The 12,669-nt window shown below is 51.7% G+C and overlaps 5 protein-coding genes across 5 annotated transcripts; all 5 read left to right on the top strand.

Annotated features, from left to right (window-relative positions):
- Positions 1–30: 30 nt before the first annotated feature.
- Positions 31–2,543, top strand: M409DRAFT_62193 (uncharacterized protein; the record flags this gene model as incomplete). Its single annotated transcript, XM_033815063.1, has 8 exons — positions 31–77; positions 135–257; positions 323–645; positions 696–1,237; positions 1,289–1,562; positions 1,610–1,785; positions 1,835–2,012; positions 2,068–2,543. The coding sequence occupies 8 exons, from the start codon at positions 31–33 to the stop codon at positions 2,541–2,543; spliced, it is 2,139 nt and encodes a 712-aa protein (XP_033674898.1).
- Positions 2,544–3,116: 573 nt separating this feature from the next.
- Positions 3,117–4,639, top strand: M409DRAFT_62192 (uncharacterized protein; the record flags this gene model as incomplete). The annotated part of the gene is made up of 3 exons (XM_033815062.1): positions 3,117–3,266; positions 3,315–3,757; positions 3,808–4,639. 3 exons carry the CDS (start codon positions 3,117–3,119, stop codon positions 4,637–4,639), a joined length of 1,425 nt encoding a protein of 474 aa, XP_033674897.1.
- Positions 4,640–5,152: 513 nt separating this feature from the next.
- M409DRAFT_62191 (uncharacterized protein) lies at positions 5,153–6,248 on the top strand (the record flags this gene model as incomplete). Its single annotated transcript, XM_033815061.1, has 2 exons — positions 5,153–5,465; positions 5,527–6,248. The coding sequence occupies 2 exons, from the start codon at positions 5,153–5,155 to the stop codon at positions 6,246–6,248; spliced, it is 1,035 nt and encodes a 344-aa protein (XP_033674896.1).
- Positions 6,249–9,396: 3,148 nt separating this feature from the next.
- M409DRAFT_62190 (uncharacterized protein) lies at positions 9,397–11,075 on the top strand (the record flags this gene model as incomplete). The annotated part of the gene is made up of 5 exons (XM_033815060.1): positions 9,397–9,584; positions 9,636–9,664; positions 9,717–9,989; positions 10,043–10,467; positions 10,527–11,075. 5 exons carry the CDS (start codon positions 9,397–9,399, stop codon positions 11,073–11,075), a joined length of 1,464 nt encoding a protein of 487 aa, XP_033674895.1.
- Positions 11,076–11,479: 404 nt separating this feature from the next.
- Positions 11,480–12,523, top strand: M409DRAFT_48902 (uncharacterized protein; the record flags this gene model as incomplete). Its single annotated transcript, XM_033811077.1, has 2 exons — positions 11,480–11,903; positions 11,970–12,523. The coding sequence occupies 2 exons, from the start codon at positions 11,480–11,482 to the stop codon at positions 12,521–12,523; spliced, it is 978 nt and encodes a 325-aa protein (XP_033674894.1).
- Between the last annotated feature and the right edge of the window lie 146 nt (positions 12,524–12,669).

The raw sequence follows: 12,669 nt of genomic DNA, 5'->3' as shown, positions 1-12,669 counted from the left end.
CACTCGCCTTCCGCCTCACAGTAACAATTGATGGACGAAACACGGAGCGGGCGCGTGCGAAAACGTGCCCCGAACGCGTCAGTTTCCGGCCCCCACGCGATCAAGTTTGTGTGCCCGACTAACGATTGTCTCAGGTGCAATCGATGCCGGCGACAGAAAATCAAGTGCTCAGGCAATGTGCCTTGCGAACAGTGCAGTCGACGGAGTATCTCCTGCGTCTTTGACGACAAGCAACACAAGATCCTCGTTAGTCAACAGTAAGACCTTCCCGCAGCTTCCGACTGCCGTCGACTTCGAAACCTGGCTTATGAAGTACATATAGCTACCTCGCGGAACTGGAACGACAGGTCTCTCAGCTTCCTGAAAGTCGTCTCAATGGCGGGATCGGTGCCGATAGAGGAGACGAGGAGATTCATCCCTCTTCACAACAGGACTTCATGACAGAAGCCGGACCGGAAGCCCCGCAGAACCCAACGCCACCTCCCGGGTCTAATGATATTGATATCGAACATGATGATCCTGACTCCGAGTCAGAGGACTCGCATCAGCATAGCGGACTGCGTGCTACGCCGGAAGCTGATTTGACGAACCCGCTTAATCCCAGTACTTCTGAGTCGTGGACGGTAGATCAGGCCAGTAAACGATGTAAGTAGTCCACATCCAACGCAAGATGTCAACACTGACAATACATATAGTCTTCTTGGGCGTATCTAGCAATTGGTCTTTCGGCCGACGGATCTTACGGATGGTCTACGAGAAGATCAATGGCACCGAGCTCCCACCGGACAGTCTCCTTTTCGAGGGATCGACTTACGACCTTGAATGGGATGGCCATATCAGCTCAACCAGCGTCGATGTATCCACTTTACCAACCTCGGACTTCGCACTCTTCCTCATCAACGCCGTCAAGTTCCACTGCGGACGGCTGTTCCACATGTTCGACGAGACGACGTTCATGCATTACTTCGGGAAGTTCTATGAGGATCCGGGCAACGAGAAGAACTACCCTCGCCTGTGGTACATCCATTTTCTGTTGATTCTGGCCTTCGGCAAGGCTTTTATCGTTCGAACGAACAAAGCCAAGCGACCCCCTGGCGCTGAGTTGTTCGTGCAAGCGATGCAATTGTTGCCGAACGTCACCTTTTTCTGGTCAGATCCGATACAGTCGATTGAGATTTTGACTTGTAAAGCGCTGTACTTGCAGTGTCTGGACCTGCGGAGCGCCGCTTACAATGTCGTAGGTGCTTTGTAGTGTCTTCCTTCGAAAACGAGACTGACACGAGAATAGATCGGCCAGGCGTCTCGTCTTGCCGTTGAGCAAGGCATGCACACTGACATGCGCAGCCTACATCTGGAAGAGCATGTCGTGGAAAGATGCCGCGAAGTTTGGTGGACAGTCTACATCTTAGATCGCCACATGACATCTCTGCAAGGCGTGCCGATTACTTTGTCTGACGATGACATAACCGCCGTGTTGCCAAAATTCGCTGGCTCGACAAGGAAGTCACTGGCCCTCAGCTTGCATGTGAAATTGTCCAGGGCTGAAGCGATGATTCTCCAGAGTATGTTCAGATTGAGTTGATTCATGGACTTCGCTAACGTGTAACAGCTGTCTACGGCAAGAGCGGCGGACGAAGCGAACGCTTTATGGCCAGCATGAAAGAAGCGCTGAGGACGATCGCTGAAGCCAACGATGAGCGCAATCAATACTTCCCCCTCGACCTCAAAGCCTCTGCGAGCGGTATATGTCGACTGTCTGCGTATTTGCACATCTTCCACCATCAAGTACGTCCAGCATCGATGAATTGGTGTGCTCCAGCTGACAGTGCGACAGTGCCTCATTCTTGCGACCAGACCACTCCTCTACAGCTTTCTACAGAAGCGGCTAAACTCGTCAAGGCCTCTGCGTGTATCGACTTCTCACGGGGCGAGGTCTCTTTTACGTGTCTGCATTGGCTCTGCACAGCAGACGCTCAATATACTGGAAGCACTGCAGGCTCAATGTCTTCTGGGTGAGTTCAAATGCAAGAATTCCTCAAGTCTCGATGACTGACACTATCTGCTTAGAGAGCCATATGCCCTTCGATTGTGATGCTACATTTTCGTCTGCGCTGGTGCTACTGGTCGCCACTACGGTCGATCCATCGTTAGTCCGTGACAAGAATCCGAGGCTGGAGACTGCTTATACCCTTCTTAACGAGATGGTCTGTCGAGGGAATCTTATCGCTGGCTACAATAAGCGGGAGCTTGAACTGGTGGACGAAAACTTCAAGAAATTGCATGAGCTCAACGCTGCGGCCCAGCAACCGAGTCAGAATGAAACGCCCACCAGTGTCACGGCTTTGCCTCTGGTTCCGCAGCCGGGTATGGACGACCAGCTTCAGGACAATTTGTACAGCATTGACACGATCTTGAGTGAATGGAACTCTGAAGATGGTCTCAGCGGAGAACACCTTCTGGCGATGGCCGACTCCCTGGACTTTGGACAGTTGAATTGGATGGATATGGGTGACTACGATCAGGCTACGACATCGGCATTTTGAGATATGAGTTTTACGAATTACGGCAGTGTACGAGCTATGTATAATCGCAACAATTTCTACGTCTTCCACGAAGCCATCTCAGACACCACTTCGGCGACCGAAAGCGGTCCCAATCTCCCATCACTCACCTGGAACAGCACCCGATCCGGCCACCACTTGGACGGCAACGAACTCCTACTCGCCCGTAAGTCGGCGCATCAGAATGTCGTATCCATGTGTCAACCCCAGGGACACAATCAGTCACATGTGCTCACCTGCCGAAACGAAGGCCTTCCAGCCCCGGATTCCATATCCAAGTATAGCAAGTAGCTCACCCAAGGCCCTATCGAAACAGCCTGGGTAAAGCCGCCTTCTGCCGTGCGAGAGCTTAGCTTTACGTGTCAGCCGGGAGCTACGTCCCTTGGTATCACAGAGCTTCCATGTGGAGTCCTGGCCCGACCAACGCACCCCTCCTCGGGACTATTGTCCGACCGAAGAGGTCGAGATAGGAGGATGATCTTAAAGGTGTAGATAGAGATGTGAGGTTCTTGCAGCTGGGTTGTATCGTTGTCCTCGTCTTCGTCAACGTCTATCATGTCCATCAACACGATGTTCGGCCGGGCTGTGGGGAGCAATGTGCGATTGTGTGTTGTGCCTTCGTTGCAATGCGAACGTTCTGCCAGGAAGGTCATACTCGCCACCGCGAGGAGGAAATATTCAGACTATACCGTCGCCCCAAGGGAGGTCAAGGAGAGCAATGACTTCGTTCCCAAGCAGGCGTCTCAGTCACAGGCTGTCGTCGTTCCTGCGTCTGGACTAGAACGATTGCCGACGGTCAACATCCTCAGAAACCTCCTCCTGGGGAGCCTTTTCACATCGCCACTTCTCTTTCGAGTGGGCATGACCGTCCTCTCAGGCATCGCCAACTCAAGATCAGCACTTCTCAACCCGGACGCAAATCCAATCTTGAGGGCATTGGTCAAACCCCTTGTATATGACCAATTTTGTGCTGGAACGAATCAACATGAAATTTACAAGACACGAGACACGATCAAGCGCATGGGATTCTCTGGTATCATTCTTTGTTATGGCAAGGAGATTCAGGTTTCTAGTTCAGGGGGCTTGCATTCAACGGGAAGGGGAGATTCTAATCAATCTCTGGAAATTAATATGTGGAGGGATGGCAATTTGAAGACTTTGGATATGGTTGGCGAGGGCGATTGGCTTGGAATGAAGTAAGTCATAGCTTCTCGTCGTTGATATGGCCATTGCTAACAATACTCAGATTGACCGGTGCTGGACCCGGCGTCACTAACGCCTTAATGAAGAACGAAGACCCACCCGAAGAATTCACCGCGGCAATGAACGCAATCTGCGACAAAGCACTCGAGAAGAACTGCAGAATCTGGGTCGACGCCGAACAACAAGTCCTCCAAACCGCCATCGACCGCTGGACGATCGATGTCATGCGGCGATACAACAATAACGGCAAGGCTCTCGTCTATAACACCATCCAAGCCTACCTCAAAGCCTCGCGGACGAAGCTGAAGGATCAACTCGCTATTGCCGAACGAGAAGGCTGGACGCTCGCCGTGAAACTCGTTCGTGGCGCTTACATCGCCAACGACCAAAGAAACCTCATCCACGATACCAAGCAGGATACCGATAACTCCTACAACGGCATCGTCCGCGACCTACTCTCCGGCACAAACCTCGGCTTCTCTCCCGAGAACTTCCCCAGAGTCCAACTCTTCCTCGCAGGCCACAACCCCGAAAGCGTGGCCCGCGCCTGGGATCTTGTGCAATCCCTCTCCAACCAGAACAAGCTCAAAGTCCTCCCTGACTTCGGCCAACTCCAGGGCATGGCCGACGAGTTAGGCTGTAAAGTCGTGAAACGCTGTGAGGATCTCGAGGGGCAGAAGAGCGAGAAGGCGAACGTTGTCATTCCTAAAGCGTACAAGTGTTTGACCTGGGGCAGTATTCAGGAGTGTATGCAGTACTTGCTGAGGAGGATCATTGAGAATCGGGGTGGAGCGGATCGTATGAAGGATGGGATGGCGGCGAATTGGGCGGAGTTGAAAAGGAGGGTTACTGGGGGGAGGGCGTTGAGTAGATGAGTGTTTGGGGATTTATGTGATGATGATTATGAGGTGATGATTCGGATTTATTCTTATTTGGGCGTTTGTCGAGCATATGGTAGCATTGATCTTGGAATCTCTTCGAAATGTGTATGTCTTGTCTCAGTTGAATGTCCTTGCGGAGCCTGAATATCATTGTAATATACTGGGTGAGGTCTATTCGAGACGAGCTGCACGTCAACGTTGGCTCAACTTACTTCACAAGTCTGCCTTAGATACAACGTTCCAGTAAACCGCGCATAAGTCTCTTCGGCTGTCGATGCAAAGCACAGGAGCAAATGAAATGTAAAGGACATGCGAACCGCTGCTTTCGCTCATCAAAACACCATCGGATGGCGTTACCGATGTGCATTCGCAGCCTCGCTTGTCCACCGTGTCCACCCTCCGGCGCTGCCGCTCTACCCGACCCCTGACCAGCCTCATTGGGAACTTATATCGACCCCTCAGCACGCTCTTTGATCGTCGAAGACTCCATCGCACCCATATTCCACGATGGCAGCAACTATCGAATCTTCGGTCCAGGTCTCGGCAGCGGCTTCCTCGAAGAGGCCATACGTTCACAACTATCCAGTGCCGAAGCCCGGATGCTATGTCCCGGCCATCACTTTCTACCAGAGAGGCGCGGATAAGCTGGACTTGGATGCGCAGGCAAAGTACTATGCGTACCTTGCCAGCACTGGCTTGCAGGGACTTGTGATTCTGGGGACCAACGCGGAGACGTTTCTCCTGACGAGGGAGGAGAGGAAAACACTTTTGCAGCTGGCTCGTCGCTCGGTGCCGGCGGACTGTCCGATTATTGCTGGTGGTAAGTATGAGGCATATATCTGTAGGAGGGCCATCGTGCTGATGATTCCGACCACTTCTAGTGGGAGGCCACTCAACCGCACAAGTCCTCGAATTTATCACAGACGCATACGAAGCCGGCGCCAACTTCGTCCTCCTCCTACCATGCGCATACTTCGGCAAGCAGACAACAACAGCTGTCGTCAAGGATTTCTACAAACAGGTCGCCAGCGTTAGCCAGCTCCCCATCATCCTCTACAACTTCCCGGCCGTCTGCAGCGGCCTAGACATGGACTCGGAAATCATCGCCAAGATCGCAAAGGCCAACGACAACGTCGTCGGAGTGAAGTTGACCTGTGGCTCTGTTGCAAAGATCGCTCGACTCGCCGCGGTCTTCGCACCTTCACGGTTTGCTGTCTACGGCGGCCAATCCGACTTTCTGCTCGGAGGCCTTGCCGTCGGTAGCGCAGGCTGCATCGCCGCATTTGCAAACGTCTTCCCGAAGTCAGTCGCCAGGCTCTATCGGTTATGGCAAGCCGGTCGACAAGACGAAGCTCTCAAGCTGCAGCAAACACTCTCTCTGGCGGAATCACCTACCAAAGCCGGTGTTGCTAATACGAAATACGCTACCGCTGTTGTGACTGCTCCACGAGCTGGCATCAAGGATGCGGAGTACTTGCTTCGGCCACGAAGGCCGTACACTGAGCCGACGGCGGATGTGAAGGCGAAGATAAGGAGTGTGATGACGCCGATTGTGCGATTAGAAGATGTTAGTGCTGAGGTGGAGGTGAGGAGTCGATTGTGAGGAGACGTCGGGAGTGGGTGCCGAGTGGAGAGGAGACGAGCATCGGATGTGCAGCCGTGTCCCGGCTGTGCCCTGCCGACTACCTTGCTTGGTGGAGTTGGGAAGCATCAGTTCATGAAAAGGCGTTTGGGGAGACGTCTCATCAAACATAGCGAGGAGAATCAATAGAAGACGTTATAATGACTGGATCAAATGAGAAATCTCTCAAGATAGCCATTCTCGGCTGCGGTAGGCCTCTATACTCGGAAAGTTGCGAAATCGCCACCTGATGAAGGAGCAGGTTACATGGGAACAGCCTTACTCGATGGCTGGCTACAGAGATCAAAGCACACATTCACAGCACACGTCAAGTCACAAAATTCTCATGACCGACTACAGGAGAGCCTCTCCAGCCACTCCGACAAAGTGACAGTCTCCCACGGCGATGACAAGATCGCCCAAGCAGCCAAAGATGCCGATATTATCCTCCTGGGCATCTTGCCAGGCGAACTCAGCGCATTGCTCAAGATCTCAGGTCTAGTTCAAACGTTGAAAGGAAAAGTCATCGTCTCGATGCTTGCCGGCGTCCCAACATCTCAACTTCAGAAAGAACTGGCCTCTCAACCTAGCTCCGATGACTGGAAAGTCGCACGAATCATTCCAACCATCGGCTCTAGAATAGGGGAGAGTGTCACACTAGTCGCAGACCCCGACTCTAAAGTTCCAGAGCACTTCAAGCTCATCGACGAGACCTTCGCCAGCATCGGCTCGGTCCAGCACGTCCCCGAATCGCAGATGGACGCTGCGACAGCAATCGGCGCAGCAGTACACGCCTTGGCCATCGTCGCCACGGACTCCGTGACTGATGCAAGTGTGGCGAGCGGAGTGCCACGTGCGACGGCACAGGCGCTCACAGCTGCCTGTCTCAAGAGTGCTGGGGCTTTGTTCAACCAGGGAGGCATGACCCCTGAGTCGATGAAGGCGGCGATGAGTACACCCAGCGGGATCACACTCAATGCTTTGGTCAATCTGGATTCGACGGTGAGGGCTGGGATCTCCAGTGCGACGAGGGGTGCGATTGATTATGCGAGGAGTATGAATGACTAGACTACGGTGTCGTTGGAGGTCTGGCGGAGTGTTTGACGGAGTGCATGGCTGATCGATGACGATGAACAAGGACATTTTGGCTCTCAATGCTTCCGAATAATGAGCTATCTGACTTGTACAAATACGACTCATAGTAAAAAGCACTTATCTCACACAGCAAAGAAAATCAATAAGCAAGATGTAGCAGAATGCCTCAACGCTTCAAAAGTGCAGAAGTCATCCAACATCTCGCCGAGACCAAACATCGTCCAAACTTCGAAATGAACTGGTGGCACAACTTGAAAACCCGACCCTCCGATATCCCACCATCCACCATGACGCCTATAGTTCACCGCCTCCCAAGTCATTCCCTCCACAAGCCCTTCCCAAAAGCATCTTAATTCGCCCATCAGTTTGGTTGGTTAGGGTAGGAAGTGCAGGTTGGCTTGTGGTAAGGGAGGCCGGCGCCGCATTCTGGGCAAGTCTTCTTGGACATTGTGGATAGTTTTGACCTTGAAGTCTGATTTGCGATAGTGGGTTCGAACGATCGGTTCTGTTGCGATTTGTGATGGTGTGCTTGAATGGTGGGTTCTGTTGCGGTGTGGAGTCTTGATTGAAGGATTCAAGTGTGAGTGGTTCTTTAATGATGTGTTGAGAGAGGCAGATCTGGCTATTCTTATACTATGGTTATTCGTTCTGTGAATGCAGAAAGAGAGTAATTGCTAGGCAGTCTTGAATGTGCACTATTAGCCAAATAGAATCATTCACTACTACATAGGGACAAATAGAAGACCAGGGTTTGCATTGAGTATCGACTTCAATGTTACGTGCGACTTACTACCAGAAAAGCTCACATGTTGCGGTCAGTCGCCCCATTTTCTAGACCATGGAGTCGCTCAGGTGGTCCAACTCGATAAAGGAGTTATCCTTGACCTTGGTACCAGCCCCAAAAGCTCTCTGGATAATCCATCTCGTGAAATGGAGGTGGTGATTGACATATAGGGCAAGGCCACTGGATTGCCATCGTCGATTTGACTTTGCTGGTAGATCGGTTGGTTGACAGTTAGAGGTTGTTCTGATTTGAGGGAGTTGCTGAATAGTTGCTCCAAAGCTGAACTTTCATAAATGCATGAAAGAGCATATGAAGGCCATAATGATTTATTGAAGTCTCCAAAAGATGATGTTGAACAAGGCTGCGGTCGTCTTCACCCCTATCGATACGAATGATGCCTCAGGCAGAACACGGAGCTCGCTCCACGTGAGATCTCTTCCACGCTTGCGTCCACGCGCAACCATCACAAACTTCTATTGGCATTGAATGCATCGCTTGCGTGGTCATGACGAGAATGACCAATACCTGGCATCGCCCGAGAAGGAGCCGTGAGCAGCATAGTGAGAGCCGACAATGTCGAACCGCGGGAGGGCGGTCTCCGTGGACTTCGACGTCTTCGCCAACGCTCAAGTTTGACGAGGAGATGAAGAGAAACCATTCTCGGCAGCTATTTCATATGTTCGAAGATTCGGCACGTATCAGACTACCGAATCATGAACCAGAATAAGAATCTCACAGGTCAAATCTGAAACTCTACACCCCACGGAATGGGGCAGACGTCTTCACTACGGAAAGAAGAGACCACCAACATCTCAACTTGACTTCACAATCCCTATGAGACCACAGAGAGTCACCATCTAAAGTCCATCGCGGCATACTCTCATCCAGGGCATCTTTTCAGCCACGGATTACAACTTACCGCAGCCAAGTAAAATGGCTTGAATGCCCAGAAACATCAAGCCTCTAGAACCAGGTTCGCATTCTACCTTCGACAGCGACAGCAAGAGCGGGGTATACCCCATGGGGCAAGCCATGTGGTGTACACGCGAGGTACACATGGAGACCTCTCGAGTTCCAAGCCTGTCCTTCAACATTGGCATTGAACTATGGAGTCAAGCGGCACAGAGATGCGGAAATGCCAGAGAAAGGTATTTAAGAAAGCTCTTCTAGCGGCAGACATGATCGTTCAAACTTCTAACCCGTCGAAACTCAACAATTATCACGATGACTTCCGACAAGGCGCAGGACGACATGTTCGCCGAAAAGATCGACGTCGTTGTGGATGCAACGGAACTGCAACCTTCTCCATCACAGATCCAGTCAAGATTCGAGACGCTGCGAGACCTCGACGATGAGCAAATGGCAACTCTGAACAAGAAGTTGCTTCGAAAGATAGATTGGCGTCTGATGCCGACGATTACAATCATGTTTCTCATGAAGTGCGTTGTATACATTGTGATGGATAAGCTCGTGCTGATACAAGTCTACAGCTATCTTGATCGTATCAATGTGTCCAACGGTAAGCAAAACCCACGCATGGATCTTCAAGAACTTCTCTAATCAACTCTCAGCCAGAATCGCTGGCCTTCAGGACGATCTCAATATGTCAGACGCCGTCTGGAGCACCGGTATCTCAGCCTTCTACATTGGATACCTTATCGGCCAACTTCCGGGCAATCTATGGCTCGCTCGGGTCCGTCCAAGTCTCTTGCTCCCAGGAATGATGATTGGGTGGAGCATCTGCACAATTTGCATGCCTGCAGTGACCTCTGGAGTCGGATTCTGCATGGTTCGCTTTGTTACCGGCCTCTGCGAAGCACCGTTCTTCCCGGGCATCACGTTGAGTAAGTCAAAACTGCCTGCGACGATAAGACACACACATCTGATATGTTTCCAGTGACGTCTTCATGGTATATGAAGGAAGAAAACCCAATGAGAATGGCCATCTGGCACGCGGGCAACACCATTTCTAACATCATATCCGGCTTCCTCGCAGCTGGTATCTTGCACAATATGGGCGGTATGGCCGGACTCTACAGCTGGCAATGGTTCTTCATCATCGAAGGAGCCGTCAGTATCCTCGTGGGTGTCGTAGCTTTCTTTCTCTTGCCTGATTGGCCTGAGAATACCCGCTGGCTGTCAGACGAGGAGCGTGAAATAGCACGATACCGGGTCCTCGTCTCCAACGGCGGCAAAGAAGAACAGGTCGGCGGCACCTGGGACGGCCTTAAAGACGCCATCAAAGACCCATTTACTTGGATGTTCTGCGGCATGCACTTTTCTCTGATCAACGCCCAGTCCTTCAAGGACTTCTTCCCTTCAGTAAGGCTCAACCCTCCGGCTCGAATCGTTTGAAACAGCCAACTGACACTCTCAACCAGATCATCAAGACCTTTGGCTTCTCAGAACTCAACACCTATCTCGTTCAAGCACCACCCTACGCTATCGCATACATAACTGCCTGCCTCTGCGCCTACTCGTCTGGCAGATTCCGCGAATCGTGCTACCACATCATCCTGCCCATTGTAGCATCCGCAGTCGGAATCTCGCTCATGATATCAACTCCCAACATCGGAGCACGATATTTTGGATCTGTGCTTCTCGTATCAGGCACGTACAATGGCCTCAACCTCCAGCTGTCCTGGGAGACAACACTGGTCCCGGCACCTCGAAGCAAGAAGGCAGCCCTGATCGCCATCGCGAACTGTGTCAGCCAGTGCTCGCATTGGTTCTCGCCATACTTCTTCCCAACGAAGCACGAGCCGTTCTATCGCCTTGGAGGTGGATTGATCCTGTTCGGATGTTTGTGTACAGCTTTGCTGTGCTGGGCGGTCAAATGGTGGGCGAAGCGCTTGAACAAGAAGCTGGATGAAGCGGAAGGCTACAGCGAGCATAGCGGAGTGGAGAGGGGATGGCGATATGCTTATTGAAGAAGGAGATTATGCGCATCCGGGATGCATATCTTGACGAGACGACGATGAGGATTAAAAAGGTACGAAGGTCGAGTTTACTTAGTTGCGTATACTGCGTGCTGAAGGCAGGTCCCTTGAGACTGGTTGAATGAACAATTTTTAGCAATGGCTCATTGGTACAACGACACAGAACAGCAATGCTCGAGAACAACGAACCAGGAAATATTAATGCTGACAAGAGGTGAGACCAGCGTGACCGCTAGTATCGCGGCACTGTGACCGTGGTCAATTGCTTAGTCCCTCTATACGCAGTAATATCGGCTTGATGTCTTGGAAGTTGGTACTTCTTGTTGAGCTCCCTATGATCATCCTGATCTCGTACTCACTCTGGGAGTTACTCAAGGATCGAATTGGATCGCAAGATGTTGCTTCGAGCAATCATCGCGGCTCTCGCCACCAGCCTGAAAGCCGTCAACGCATGCACGAACTGCACCAACGAATCAACAGAGCCATACACCCTCGCCCCGGCACCATGGACTCTCAAGGGTACAATTTACACGACTTTTCTCCTGCCCGGTATAGGCATCTCATTAGACGGCAAGCTTCCAAACAAGGCTTTTCCACCTCTTGAGCGACAGTACCCCGAGTCGATTGCTGGCAAGTTTGTCGGCACACTGGGCACGATTCAAATCATTCGATATACCGAAAGTCCAGTGGGACCTTATGATGAGATGTTCATCATTCCTGGGTTCTTTGAGTATGAGAATGACGGGAAAGTGGAGCGGAATGTGAGAGTCAGCAGGATTTATGTTAGCCAGAAGTATTGCGTTTGGAATGCACGAAAAAGTGAGTATACCCACAGTATCACATGTGTGAAGCCGTCGCCCTTGTATGCTAACATTACTTGTGCAGTCTGGAACCAACCCAAACACCTCGCCAACTTCGACTGGACCACCAACGCCGACGGCAGCGAATCCGTCAAAATCTACCCCTACGACACAACCGGCGACGAGTCCGAATCGACCCCCTCAACGAAGCCATGGTTTCAGATGACCTACTCCTCCCTCCTACCCGAAAACCTCAATCTCGACTTAGGCATCCTCAACCTCGACCTCGACCTCAACCCTGCCATCCCCTTCACTTCAGATCTGTACGGCCTCCTCGGCATCAACGCCACTCTGATCCAGCCACCGCTGCCACAAGGCAATGATTCGTACGGTGCGTTGGCAAGCGGTGGGGAGTTTTGGAAATCTGTTGTGCCGGGACAGTATAGCGATAAGACATCAGTGGGCACGATGAATCTCGACCAGAGCGGTGGGGATGGGGAAGAGGAGGGCGTGAATGCGGTTGGGGATGAGTTTGAGGAGGCGTTTTGGCCGGGGCTGTTCAAGACTTCGGTGGCGTTGAAGATGGAGGATGCGACGTTGACGTCTAGTGAGGAACAGGTTTTGCCGGGGGTGAAGTGAGGGTTATTTTGGTACAAGCTGGTCAAAATACGTGATATACTGGGAGAGCGAGATGGCTGCAGCGTCAAAAGTTGCCGAGAGATGCTTCATACACATTGATAGTCCAACAATTGTTCGGGATCAACAGCTCCCTCTCTCAGACATAT

Source organism: Zasmidium cellare, assembly GCF_010093935.1.
Source record: "Zasmidium cellare ATCC 36951 unplaced genomic scaffold M409scaffold_1, whole genome shotgun sequence".
Taxonomy (NCBI): Eukaryota; Fungi; Ascomycota; class Dothideomycetes; order Mycosphaerellales; family Mycosphaerellaceae; genus Zasmidium; species Zasmidium cellare.
The sequence above is the reverse complement of the archived record's forward strand: the minus strand, read 5'-3'. Positions and strand labels throughout refer to the sequence as shown.